General features: G+C 41.9%; 1 protein-coding gene across 1 annotated transcript in view; it reads right to left on the reverse strand.

The window, feature by feature from the left end:
* slc6a11b (solute carrier family 6 member 11b) overlaps positions 1–5,729 on the reverse strand; it is a 187,170-nt gene extending 181,441 nt beyond the window's left edge. The window contains exons 1-5 of the mRNA XM_078209736.1: positions 5,166–5,729; positions 4,612–4,848; positions 4,194–4,328; positions 3,968–4,108; positions 3,757–3,847 (exon numbers count right to left, since the gene is read on the reverse strand). Of these exons, the coding sequence (XP_078065862.1) occupies positions 3,757–3,847; positions 3,968–4,108; positions 4,194–4,328; positions 4,612–4,831 (587 nt within the window). The 5' untranslated portion in view covers positions 4,832–4,848; positions 5,166–5,729. The remainder of the gene's footprint in view (positions 1–3,756; positions 3,848–3,967; positions 4,109–4,193; positions 4,329–4,611; positions 4,849–5,165) is intronic.
* Between the last annotated feature and the right edge of the window lie 8,318 nt (positions 5,730–14,047).

Consider the following 14,047-nt stretch of genomic DNA (forward strand, 5'->3'; position numbering starts at 1 on the left):
GAGGACTGAAATTAAGAGAAATTTCTTTACCCAGAGAGTAGTAAATCAATGGAATTTGCTACCATGGAAAGCAGTTGAGGACAAAATACTGTATGTTTTCAAGAAGGAGTTAGATCTTGGGGCGAAGGGATCAAAGGATATGGGGGGAAGGCAGGGTCAGGCTATTGAGTTGGATGATCAGCCATGATCATAATGAATGGTGGAGGAAGCTCGATGAGCGAATGGTCTACTCCTGCTTCTAGTTTCTATGTCTATGTTTCGAATGCAAGCTGAGGAAACACTGAGCTGCCACTACACTGGCCCTCATCCTGATGAAACTGTGGGTGGTGGGATCATGGGAAGACTCAGAAAGTGAACATCAATTCAAGGGAGGTGGACTGAAAGTACCCAAGTAGGGAGGACAGCTTTCACCCACATTCGTCCCAGGCCTCAAAATTGACAAGAAAATTCACCCCTTATGCTGTCATATAAATAAATAAACTTGCATTTTCCCATCACCTTTCGTGACCTCAAGACATCCCAAAGAGGTTGTAGAGCGAATTAAGTATTTTTGAAGTTTAGTCATTGCTGTAATACGGGACAAAGAGCAGACTGTTTGCACACTGCACAGATCGACAAACAGTAATGATTGTGTCACTTGTTTCAGTAATGTTGAGGGTTAAACATTGTCCACAACACCAGGGAGAAGTCCAATCGCCTCTTCTTTAAAATAATCTCATGGGATCCTGTACATCCACCCGACAGGGAAGACAAGGCCTCAGTTTAAAGTTTCATCTGGAATGCAGCAGCTTTGACAATGCAGCAACCTCTAACCAGAGTGTCATTCCACACACACACAGACACACACACAGACACACACACACACACACAGACACACACACAGACACACACACACACAACAAAAACAGAAAATGCTGGAAAATCTCGTCAGATGAAGGGTCATTTAGGCCATTAGCTCTATTCTCTCTCCACAGATGCTGTCAGACCTGCTCGGATTTTCCCGCATTTTCTGTTTTTGTTTCAGATTCCAGCATCCACAGTAATTTGCTTTTATCAACGTGTCATCCTATATTTTATGCTCACATCACTGGAGTGGTGTTTCAACCCCACCACCTTCTGACTCAAAACAAGAGTGATACCCTTGAACTCCCACTGATGCTGAATATGTCTACTATGAAATATAATGCATAAACATAAATTGAATTTTAAAATTCTATGGTCAAGAGGGCATCTCTATAGGTAGAGGTGACTGCATATAACTGGGATGTGTTAACATGTCGCTAGGGCTATGTTCAATATCAGTAGTGAGTCAACCGGAAGATTGTGCGAAATTCTCAATTTTCATTAGCTCTAGAAAATATAATGCAGAATAAGTTGTGATCAAGTCGCACTGTGTACCACATCAGTACCACATCAACAACTTTGTACCAACTAAACTGAAAATAAAATGATTTGGTCTCTATCAGGAACACATTAAGTTCATGGAGTTAAAATCCTCTCTTGACTTTATAAGAGGGTGTATACTTCAGGCCAGGTCATTGAATGTCTTTAAGACAGAAATAGATAGGTTCTTGATTAATAACGGTATCAGGGATTATTGGAGAAAAGGCAAGAGAATGGGGATGAGAAAAATATCAGCCATGATTGAATGGCGGAGCAGACTCGATGGGCCGAGTGGCCTAATTCTGCACCTATGTCTTATGGTCTTATACTACCCCCCCTTCCCTTAATACAGCCCTTACAAAATGATACATATCAATATGTATGCTAATATCAGTATCTTAATTTACCTTCAAAGTGATCATTCTACAAGCAGGTTACGTGATAATTAACTATTTTGAAAAATATCAAGTAAATAGCTAGTTTTACCTTCTGGGAAAATAGTGGTTAAATACAACCATTAAAATGTTATGGTTAATTAATCATGTAAGGAGCTACACACTGCAACTTGTTCTGTATCCTTTTTTAACTCACACTATAAATTAGGTACCATACAATCAATCGCGGCTTATGCTGGCTGACTTGTGCAAAGAGCTATAATAACTCACTTGCTCTTGTCCTATTCAGAGCTTGATTTTTCATGCTTGTTAAAGGATTCTCATAATGCTTCAGCACTTCTGCTTTTGCTTCCCTTCTCCCAGTTTCCCACCATTAACATCCACATTTTCTTCATTAGTTAGTTATTCTAGACCAGCCATGTTGTTGTGGATGCTTTAATGTTACTTTATCGTTGATACACCAAAGGATGTATTTTAACATTATGAAAAAAATCCATTCTCACCAACTTTCCATTCCTCCCAGGAATGCAATCTTGCATATCCTAATGAACTGTGCCCGAGTGCAAATGTTAATCAAGACAGAATTTTAAAATTGGGCTCAACTCTAATGCTCCAGAATGGTGGCTGATGGACAATTCGTCACTTTTACACCCTGCATTGTGATGAACTTTTACGACCATATTGCCAACTTCAAGTAACAAGACAACTTGCAATGTATGTCTTTGGATAATACTTGTCCCAATTAACAAGATCAATATTCAGAAAGCATTCAATGAAAACATATTTAAATATTGCTGTACTGTCAGCAGAATAACAAGAGCAGAGTACAATAGTTTTGGAACTTTAAGTTACTAGTTAAGTTACTAGTCCCTGTGAATTTTTTTTTACAGATACATTCAGAAGCACAATTTGATCCCTGTAAATTCCTGCCAATAAACTGAAAGCCTGGTTGTTTTATGTTCAGCGAAAGCAAATTAATCAGGTCATCCTGGACAGTATCAAATGTTACGTTGTTTTCACTTAGAATTATTTTGCAGATCAGAGGAACGTATCATTTCTTAACTGATTTGGAAAGGGACAGTGCACAATGTGCACTACCCGTGGAGGTACATTCTGAGACTATTTTTTTTAAAAGGCAGTGACTTCTGTGAGCAGAATATGTCCATGCCACCAAAATGTCCCTAGTATCTCACCCACTTCACCAGAAAATGATAATTAGCAGGTTATTCCAATGTGTAGGAACAGCAATTTTGCACTTACAAAAAGTATCTTGTAATTGAGAAACTAGATAATAAGTGGGCAAAGGATGAATTACACATGCAAATAACATCCCTTGTTGCCTTCGGGTTTCCAATAGTAACTTTTCACATTTCTGATTCTTTCCCCTAACTAAGTTTTTAGCTATTTATCTCAAAGACTAACATTTTGCAGGAAAAAAAGCATTGCACAGAGCACAGTAACTATACAAGGGCGGCCAAAATATGCTTCTTGTAAAGATTAGCTCAATGTAAAAAGATAATCGTGCCCTAATTTCTCCCGATCAGACATGAAATCTTGAGAAGAGCATTTAGAATGGCCGCAATTAACTTTGCGCCAAGCACTTTGTTTTTTTTAATGTAGCTCTGCATTGAAAAACCGGATTCATTGTAACTTGAAAACAGGACGCTGACAAAACTTGAGTTTTGAAAATTCTTTGCACCTACATGGAAAGGCCATTAACAAAGAACAAGTAGTTCCAGCTAAGAGCTGGCAAAGGCCCATTGGGCATCCTTCTACACTGAAACCCTCTTATGATTCTAAGAAGAATCTGCGTTCTAATTAAATTGAAAAAAAATTAAGGTAAATTTGATTGAAGTGTTTAATACCTTCCTTCAATAAACATGCAAATGTTTACTCGATGTTTATTTTACATGAGACTATTTATTTATTTTAATTACAAAATCATTTTAATTCTTTAATCAGGTTCTCCTATACTTACTCCCAGAACTCAATGACAGGCGAGGTTGCATTTGGTACAGCGGTGTGACTGCAATTGGTGGAGTTGAGCTTCTGAAACTCTACACAGCGCTCTTCAAGAAGAAAATAAAGAAATAATCCGTTACTAGACAGCAGTTGTTGATGAGTGAAGTGCACTTGTGGCACTTTTCAATGTTATTGCTAAGCAAGATGCAGCAGTCTTCACACCTTACCTGTGTTCCAGTCATGCCCGCAGGTAGCCCAGGGGAGTTCGGTTGTAAAGCAATTGAACAGGTAAAATATGGCCCACGCCAAGACAATGATGTAAAAGACATTTAAATGCGCCTCAATCACCTGGGTAGCATATCCGATGCCTGCAAAATGAATGGCAAAGCTTATTGATCCCTGCTAGCTGTCCACAAGTGTGTACCATCCGCGCCACAGCACTTAAAAAGTTACCTTCAAAAAGGGGACAAACTTTCCTCCAACACGTAATCCCTCCCTCGCTGGTATACTGGCCCAGAGCAGTCTCCAGGAAAAACACCGGTATCCCGCAGCCGATGAAAAAGATCACGTATGGGATCAGGAAGGCCCCTGGAAGGGAACGAGAGGAACATGCTTAAACTCCAAGCCGGGTCAGAATTCATACCACTTCCAGTGACCCTCGTTAGGACTACCAGCTACCGCTCAAAGCACTCCCCCGGTTTAATTCACTTTTTGACAGTACAAGCTTTTATTTACACGCTCTGTCACACCACTCTCTCCTCAATACTGTGCATTTCAAGCAGAAATCACTCTCAACGAAGACGCCCAATTAAAAATTCTCATGTTAAGATTAATTCTTTATTTAGAAATGAAATCCCAGTTGTAACTGTACCGCCTCCGTTCTTGTAACAGAGGTAAGGGAATCGCCACACGTTCCCGAGTCCAATGATCTCCCCGGCCACGGACAAGACAAATTCGATCTTGTTATTCCAGTGGCCCCGCTCTGCCACTTTCTTGTCGTTGGTGCGGACTAAATTGACATTGGAAGCTTCGATGTCCATGGCATCATCTGGCTTCCCATTGATGGCAGGGATCGCTTTCTCCGCTGTCATGTCGCTTTGGAAGGGGCCTGGAAAAAAATCAGAAGGAAAAGTTTAGCTCGCCGATCACTACATTGCTTCCCTTGCCAATCACTTTGTACATCTGATTCCCCCCCCCCCCCCCCTCCTCCTCCTCCTCCGCCTCTGCTCCCCGCGGGTCAATGAAGATGTTACAACTCAATTGTCCTGGGCTGCAAAACGCACGGTGCTAAATTAAATCAAAATCAAATTGGGAAATGCAAGGGGTCCGTCCTTTGGAGTGAGGGTCTTCATTGATGAATTAATGCCCATCTCTTTACGATGCAAATGAATGCTGTAACTGACAAGCTGATGATCAATTACTCACCCGATAAGGGGGTTTACTTTGCCTTCTGGGGAAACAATGAAGCTCTTTCTCCTGAAATCCTAAATGTGCTTCCCGAGGAAATTCCGCCGCCGCTTTGTGTGTGTGTGTGTGTGGATCAGTTCAGATGCACTTGGTACTCCGGTGATGCCTCCTGCTTTTCGCAGACTGACTTGGAGAAAACAAACGCACTCTCTTCTCAGATGCTGCTGCGGTTCTTGCTGGATCCGAGCCACGTGTGAGCTGAACCCTCCCGCTCGCCGTACGGAAATGTATCAATTTAATGGCGTAATACCCAGTTACAGACTGGAGAAGGAGGAGGAAGGTGGTGGGGAGGGTAAAATAAAATCGACAAGCATTCACCCCCATTTCCCCAGCTTGACATCCTTTGTCAGGTGAGGAACCCCCTCGTCCCCCAGGGGGGGGAACTGAAAGAGCAATTGTCACTGTTAAACAATGTAGCTGGATAGTATCAAAGGCAACACACATGGAGCCCAGGACATTTGCAATGTGGGGGGGAGTCCCGTTAGAAGTGCTGTTGCTAGGTGATTAATGGTTACACAGTCCCTACTGATAAGGAAGGCCAGGAGGGGTGGCTGCTCTGTCACAGAGAGAGAAGGAAGATTCGACTATCGGATCAAGACAGATAGGATGATTGATTTGACTTTCAAAGTTACAGGTTCCTCCCAGTTTGACGGCACCCACATACTTGCCTCAGTGTGTGGCCAACGCGAATATTGATATAAATGCTGGAACTGCCAGCGTTCAGTTCCCGCAAGACAGTTGCCCATAGGATCTGTGAGCACTGCGATCCTAATCTTTTGATCGTGGTGTTTCGAATGGAAACGAAAATGCCATTTTGTAACCTGCAAAAATCCTTTGGTCTGAATCCGCTGGACTTCATTGTAGGAGAGAGACGCCAACCGGCATTTGTTATTGCATTTAAGGAACGGCTATCATATATCTTCTCTAATGTTCCATAGTCTATCTTTAGTTCTAGTTTCCAAGTGAGAGGGTTTCTGATTAACTTCTGAACAGGTAAATAGGGAGCAAGGAGGCCTTCCTGTCCCAGAAAATATTTTTTTCCAAATCTAAAGTAAACTAATATATAGCCTGACACCATAGAGAGAGCCTCTGCGCTCACCATCTACATCTCTCACTGCAACCCCCAGAGTCAGATAGCAAAGGACCATAATGAGAAACATTATGCCCCGCTCCACCCTTCCGAGACAATCATCACTGATCCTCAACTTCAACTCCACTTTCCCAGCCGGAGCAGACAATTCCAAAGATTCACAATCCTTTGAAGTGTGTTGCCCAGAAATGGACATCATACCCCAGTTGAGACCGAACCAGTGTTTTATATTGGTATTTATAAGGCTTTATAAGACTCTGGCCAGACCACATTTGGAATATTGTGAGCAATTTTGGGCCCCGTATATAAAGAATGATGTGCTGGCCTTGGAGAGGGTCCAGAGGAGGTTCATGAGAATGATCCCGGGAATGAAAAGCTTGATGTATGAGGAGTGTTTGAGGACTGTACTCGATGGAGTTTAGAAGGATGAGGGGGATCTCATTGAAACTTACTGAATACTGAAAGTCTTGGAGAGAATGGACGTGAGGAAGATGTTTCCATTAGTAGGAGGGACTAGGACCCGAGGGCACAGCCTCAGAGTAAAGGGATAACCCTTTGGAACTGAGATGAGGAGGAATTTCTTCAGCCAGCAGATGGTGAATCTATGGAAATTCATTGCCACAGAAGGCAATGGAGGCCAGGTCATTGAGTGTATTTAGGAAAGAGTTGGGTAGGTTCTTGATTGGTAAGGGGATCAAAGGTTACAGGGAAAAGGTGGGAGAATGGGATTGAGAAACTTATCAGCCATGATCGAATGGCGGAGCAGCCTCGATGGGCCGAATGGCCTAATTCTGCTCCTATATCTCATGGTCTTATGGTCTTATTTTTGTTTCCAGTGGCAGAATGGTTGAGCGCCAATGGACACGGACTTAAAGTTAATGGCAAATTGAACAAAGACGACATGAGATTTTTTTTTTAATGCAGCGAGTTCCAGAATATACTGCTCCAGAGGCTGGTAAAGGTAGATTTAATCGTGGCTTTCAAGAACAAATTGCTCTGGAAGGAAACAGAAAATGGTGCTTGAAGCATAAGGCGAGAAGTGGGACTAGCTAGATTGCTCTTGCTGCAAGCTGGCATTGACATGATAGGCCGAATGAACTCTTCCTGTGATTCTATTCTGTTTTTTGATTCATCCTACCTCGCATTTGCCCACATTATATTCCATCTGCCACCTTCTTGCACACTCACTTAACCTGCAAATGCCTCGTGTCCGTATCATGCCTAACCTTTTCACCAAGCTTTGTATATTAACAAATGTTGATGAATTATACTTGATTCCATTATCTAAGTAATTAATATAGATTGTAAGTATAGAATCATAGAATCCTGCAGTGCAGAAGGAAGCCATTCGGCCCATTGAGTCTGCACTGACCGCCATCTCACCCTGGCTCTATCCCCAGAACCCCATGCACTTACCCTAGCTAGTCCCCCTGACACTAAGGGGCAATTTAGCATGGTCAATCCACCTAACTCGCACATCTTTAGCGTATGGGAGGAAACTGGAGCACCCGGAGCAGACATGAGGAGAATGTGCAAACTCCACGCAGACAGTGACCCAAGCTGGGAATCGAACCCAGGTCCCTGTGAGGCAGCAGTGCTAACCATTGTGTCACTGTGCCACCCCAGTACTGATCCTACAAGTTACAGACTGCTGACCTGAAAATGACCTGTTTATTCCAATTCTCCATTTTCTGTCCTTTAACCACTACCCTATCTATGCTAATATTTTACTCTCACCCCCATGAGCCCTTATCTTGTGTAACAGCCTGTTCTGCATCATCTTATTAAACGCCACTTGAAATTCCAAATATACTGCACTAATTAATTCTCCTTTATTCATCCTACCAGTTACATCATCAGGCAACTCCACGATTCGGCAAAAAGAGTTTCCCTTTCATAAAAACATGTTGACTCTCCTTAAGCAGATTGCGATTTTCTGATGGCCCTGCTTCCACTTCCGTAATAATGGATTCCACATTTTTCACTACAACTTATGTCGGGCAAACCGTTCTGTAGTTCCATTTTCTCTCTCTTCTCTCAAATAATGTTATATTTGTGTAAACTATTATAAATTGGCCCATGTGCAATTGGTTTATTTTTAATCATTGAGTTCCACGTTTTCTGTTTCGGGGGAAATTCTGTTGTTCGCAAAGCAATCGTTTGAGTGATCTTGTAATGCAAACCATATATTTGAGTAGGCCTCTATTCAAACAGTGCCTGAGATTAATGAATAGGTGAAATTCATAAGCAACATTGATGGTAACCATTGACTGTGAAGAATTGATATGATGACTAAAAAATATAAAAATAAGAAAATACTGCTCCATATTAAAGAGGGGACCCTCTCCCAAATATGAACAAAGATGACTGGACATAAGAAATCAGATACATTTAATCACAGTGAAGATAATTAGATGTTTGGAGTCAAATGATTGGGGAAGACTGGCACTTTTGGGGCTTAAAAGGTTTGCCAATTATCTGTTGCAGAAGCAGAGAATAAGACTTGTTCATCAGACTTGTGCAGGTGGATGGAAATGCAGGCTAGGGCCTAACATTTGACTCGCCAAAGGAACGGAGACTGCCAGGGCATTGCAAGCTATTCTACCAAGAGACCAAGCAGGCAATAACTAATCGGAGCTGTAAACTGCTGCTATGATATACTACATTGTATTGATCTCTGTGGAGTTTCCAATAAAGGTGTTCTGCCATTAGTTAAAAGGAGGTTGAATCCATAAGTAAAACTCTTACATTTGCTACCTTCCAATTCATTGGGAATATTCCCAAATCTAGGGAATTTCAGAAGATCATGATCAATGCCTTCACTTTGTCTGCATCCTACTCTCAGAGTCTGGGAAGAGTGCCCTTGCAGTCAGCATCAGAGTGAAGCAGTCTGGGAAGAGTATCCTTGCAGTCAGCATTGCAATGAAGCAGTGTAGGAAGAATATCCTTGCAGTCAGTTCTTGTAGAAAAAACAGAGTGATATCACAGGAACACCCGTGAGAATGCAGTGAGAAATCTGAGTGCAAGTTTGGCATTTTTGAGGTGACGTCAGGATTCCAAAGTGATGTGGGACAAAAGGAAGTAGCTGATTGAGTGAGTATGTTCAGATAATTATTTACTACTTCTATTGCTTATAGTTTGTAAGATCTTTATTTTGTGGTCTCTAGTTTGTAAGGGCTATATTCTGTAGTAACAAGGACCAGGGAAGAGGGCACTAGAGTAATTGATATTATTTGTTTTTAATTATCTTCCAAAATATTTAATTTAAAAGGGTAAGTCTTTGCAGGAAAGCTCAAAACCATGATGTGCTCCTCTTGCTTTATGTGGGAAGCCGGGAGGTTTTCAGGAGCATTTTTACCTGCATCATTCTGGACCAACATTGAAGAACCAACTGGAGAACATGCTATCCTAGATTGGGTATTGTATAATGAAAAAGGAATAATTGGCAATCTAGTTGTGCAAGACCCCTTTGGGAAAGAGCAAACATAATATGATAGAATTCTTCATCAAAATGGAGAGTGAATTAGATGATTCTGGGACTAGGGTCCTGAATCTAAACAAAGGAAACTACAATGGTATGAGGCATGAGTTGGCTATGATAGATTAGGAAATGTTACTTAAGAGATGATGGTAGGTAGACAATGGCAAACATTCAAAGATCCCATTGGTGAACTGCAACAATTGTTAATTCCTGTCTGGTACAGAAACAAAACTAGAAAGTTGGCAAAACCAACCAGTATGAGACTCAAGGAAGAGACATAAAAATTGATCAGGAAAAAAAACAGATCTGAGGATTAACAGCAGTTTAGAATTCAACAAAGGAGGACCAAGGGGTTTATTAAAAAAGGGAAAATAGAGTACAAGAGTAACATTGCTGGGAACATAAAAACGTATGGTAAAAGCATCTGTCGGTATGTGGAGAGAAAACAATTGTTGAAGATAAATGTAGGTCCCTTACAGGGGAATTTATAATGGGGAAAAAGGAAATAGCTGACCAACTAAATACATACTTTGGTTCTGTCTTCACAAAGGAAGACACAAATTACATACCAGAAATGTTGGAGAACACAGGGTTTAGTGAGAGGGAGAAACTGAAGAAAATCAGTATTGTTGGCAAAATTGATGGGATTGAAGACTGATGAATCCGCAGGATCTGATAGTTTACATCTCAGTGTCCTTAAGGAAGTGGCACTAGTAATAATGGATGCATTGGTGGTCATCTTCCAAGATTCTATAGACTCTGGAATAATTCCTACAGATTGAAGGGTAGCTAATGTAATCCTATTTAAAAAGGGAGATAGAGAGAAAACATGGAATTATAGACCAGTCAGCCTGACGTTGGTACTGGGGAAAATGCTAGAATCCATTGTAAAAGATTTAATAGCAGAGCACTTGAAAAACAGGGGTAGGATTGGACAGAGTTGGCATGGATATATGAAAGGAAAATAATGCTTGACAAATCTATTGGAATTATTTGAGGATTCAACTAGTAGAGCTGATGAGGGGGGGCCAGTGAATGTGGTTCATTTGGACTTTCAGAAGGCTTTCGACAAAATCCCACATAAAAGATTAGCATGTAAAATTAAAGCGTTAAGGATTGGGCACAGTATATCGAGATGGATAGAAAACTGATTGGCAGAATGGAAACAAAAAGTAGGAATAAATGGGTCTGGTCTGTAATTGCTGGGGCTATCCTTACAACTATTTTTGAATAAGGGTGTAACATTTGTAACTCTCCAGTCCTTTGGCACATCCCGTGAGTGAAGAGAAGACTGGAAGATTATGGCCAGTGCTCCTGCAATTTCCATTTTCGCTTCCTTCAATATCCTTGGATGCACCTCATCTGATCCTGGTGCCTTGTCAATTTTAAATACCGATACTCTATTCAATACTTCCTCGTTATCAAATTTGAACCTTTCTATGAACAGAGTTTCCTTGTCTGTCGCCATGCCCTGGGCATGGGCATCTACCTCCTTGCTAAAGATGGATGCAAAGTATTCATTTAGTACCTTGGCCAAGCCTCCTGCCTCCATGTGTAAATTCCCTTTTAGGTCCCTAATTGGCTCTACTCCTCCTTTTACCACCCTTTAACTGTTTATATACCAATTGAAAACTTTGGGATTCTCCTTTATGTTGGCTGCCAGTTTTTTTCTCATAATCCCTCTTTGCTTCTCCAATGTGCTTTTTCACCTCTGCTCTGAACCCTCTGTATTCCTTTGGTTCTCAACTGTATTTTCTACTTGATACCTGTTTAAGCACACCTTTTCTTCTTTATCTTAAATCCTATCTCCTTTTTTCACCCAGAGAGCTCTGGATTTGTTTATCCTACCTTTTCCTTTTCAGGGAATATATCCTGACTGTGTCTGGACCATTTCTGTTTTGAAGAAGCCCATTGTTCAGCTACAGTTTTTCCCACCAATCTTTTGTTCCAGTCTAACCGGCCCAGCTCTGTTCCTGTCCCATTGAAGTTAGCTCTACCTGGTTAATTAGTTTTACTCTGATTGCCTATTTTCCTTTCCTGCCACCATGTTAAACCTTACGACACTATGATTACTGTTTCCAAAATGTTCCCCCACCGACACTTGATCTATTTGGCCCATCTCGTTTCCAAGAACCAGGTCCAACAGGGCATCCTTTCTTGTTGGATGGACACACTGCTGTGAAAAATGTTCCTGAACACAATATAAGAACTTTTTCCTTCCTTTACACTGCCACTGTCCCAGTCTACATTTTGGTAATTAAAGTCCCCCATTAAAACTACTCTATAATGTTTGCATCTCTCTGTAATTTCCCTGCAGATCTGTTCTTCTCATTAGTTAGGAGTCTATAAACTACACCAATCATTTTTGTTTCTTAGCTCTAGCCAAACTGACATTGCCCTTGAACCTGCTGGGACATCCACTTTCTCCAGCATTTACAATGCTCTTCTTAACCAGTACTGCTACCTCTCCTCCTTTCCTTCATTCCTATCTTTTGGACAATAAATGCTGGCCTCAACGGCAACATCCACATCCTATAAATGACTTTAAAAATAAATCACAAAGTAGCAAAACACAGTCCCAGCTCTATTCAGGTGCAACCCATCTGGCTTGTGTAGATGTTGCCTCCCCCAGAGCCAGCCCCAGAGTCCAAGCCTCCCCCCCCGCACCATCTTTCCAGCCATGCATTCATCTGCGTTATCCTCCTATTTCTTGCACAAATGGACCTCAAATGTAACCATCTCTGGATTACTCACACTTGCACGTGGATATAATCCAGAGGTGACTATATTTGAAGTCCTGCTTGCTAATTTTCTATCTAGCTCCCTAAATTCTGATTGCAGGACATCGGTTCCACACATCTTGTATCTCTCCAGTTGACTATGCAGTCATCAACATGCTTCTTCTTCAATTAAGAGGGCAATAAGTTATACTCATAATAACCAACATGCAGAGATATGAGATACCCATTATGGTTGCTGAAAAGACTGCTGTGGCATGAAAGTCAAAAGCATATAACTAGTACGTTGCTGATGGTTAACTTCATTTGCACATATGTTATGAGGCAGACCACCTCAGATACAGCCTCCCTGGTGATCATAAGCCTTTTAAATACTATTTGTTTGTCAAGGGCTGTCACTCTCACCTCACCTTTTGAATTCAGCTCTTTCATTCATGCTTAGACCAAGGTTGTAATGAGGTCAGGAGCCAAGTGGCCCTAGAGGAACCCAAACTGAGCATCGCTGAGCAGGCCATGACTGTAAGTCTCGTGTGATAGTACTGTCAAGGATACCTTCTCTCACTTGTCCGCTGATCAAGTGTAGACTGATGGGGCAGTAATTGGCCACATTGAATTTGTTGTGTTTTATAGACAGGAGTTAGCTGGGCAATTTTGTGCAGTGACAGGTTGATTGTAACCTTGTAGTTGTGCTGGGACAGCTTGTATGCTTTATCTGCTCCTTAACTGCCCCATTGCTATCTGTTTCAGTCATTCCATATGACAGTGATGATATGGAGAGGGTGGAGATTACAGATGTGATGGCTATCGCTGACTGAACAACTGTGCCACCAGTCACTCTCTGGCCGCTGTGAGCACTAATTTCTCCAAATGCCCAACACCCTGGACATGACTGGATTCTTCAGTTGCACGAGCTTCTTGGACACAATAGTCCAGGCTAGACAGTAACATTGTGGAATGCATAGTACACCAGTACAATCCTAGCGACTTTACTGGAGATGTACTGGAGAAACTACCCCCCCCCCCCCCGCCCCCCGCTCTCCCCCGCCATCCCAACTCCATCCCGATCTGCTTAGACTCCTGAAATGAGCTTTCAGAACTCTAATGGTTCTCTCCACCTCATGTTGGGTCACTGTACATGCACAGTTCTACATTTGCCGTGCTGCATTTTTTGGTGTCATCAGCCATGGCTGCAGGACATCGACGGGATCCAGCTGGCTTCATGTCCCTCCCTCCTTGCTGAATAGGTCACAGATGGCGAAGGACAAAATGGTGTGACAGCTTCACCAATGCTGAGAAGTTAGCATCCTTCATCGGGCATCAGAGACAATTTTCATATGTAGCAATTAGCACCACTTTCTGTGGTTAAGTGTGACTGGGTCCTTGAGTGGAGACATCCGTGCCACATGGGGAGGGAGGGGAGGTAGTCACCTGCACCCTCAGGAAGCCCAACAAGCTTATGGAGACTAAATAATCTTGTCTCTCTGTGCTTGGGAGACATGACATTTTCAATGAAGTCTGATACACTGTACAG

The sequence above is a fragment of the Mustelus asterias genome, chromosome 3 (assembly GCF_964213995.1).
Source record: "Mustelus asterias chromosome 3, sMusAst1.hap1.1, whole genome shotgun sequence".
NCBI classification, from domain to species: domain Eukaryota; kingdom Metazoa; phylum Chordata; class Chondrichthyes; order Carcharhiniformes; family Triakidae; genus Mustelus; species Mustelus asterias.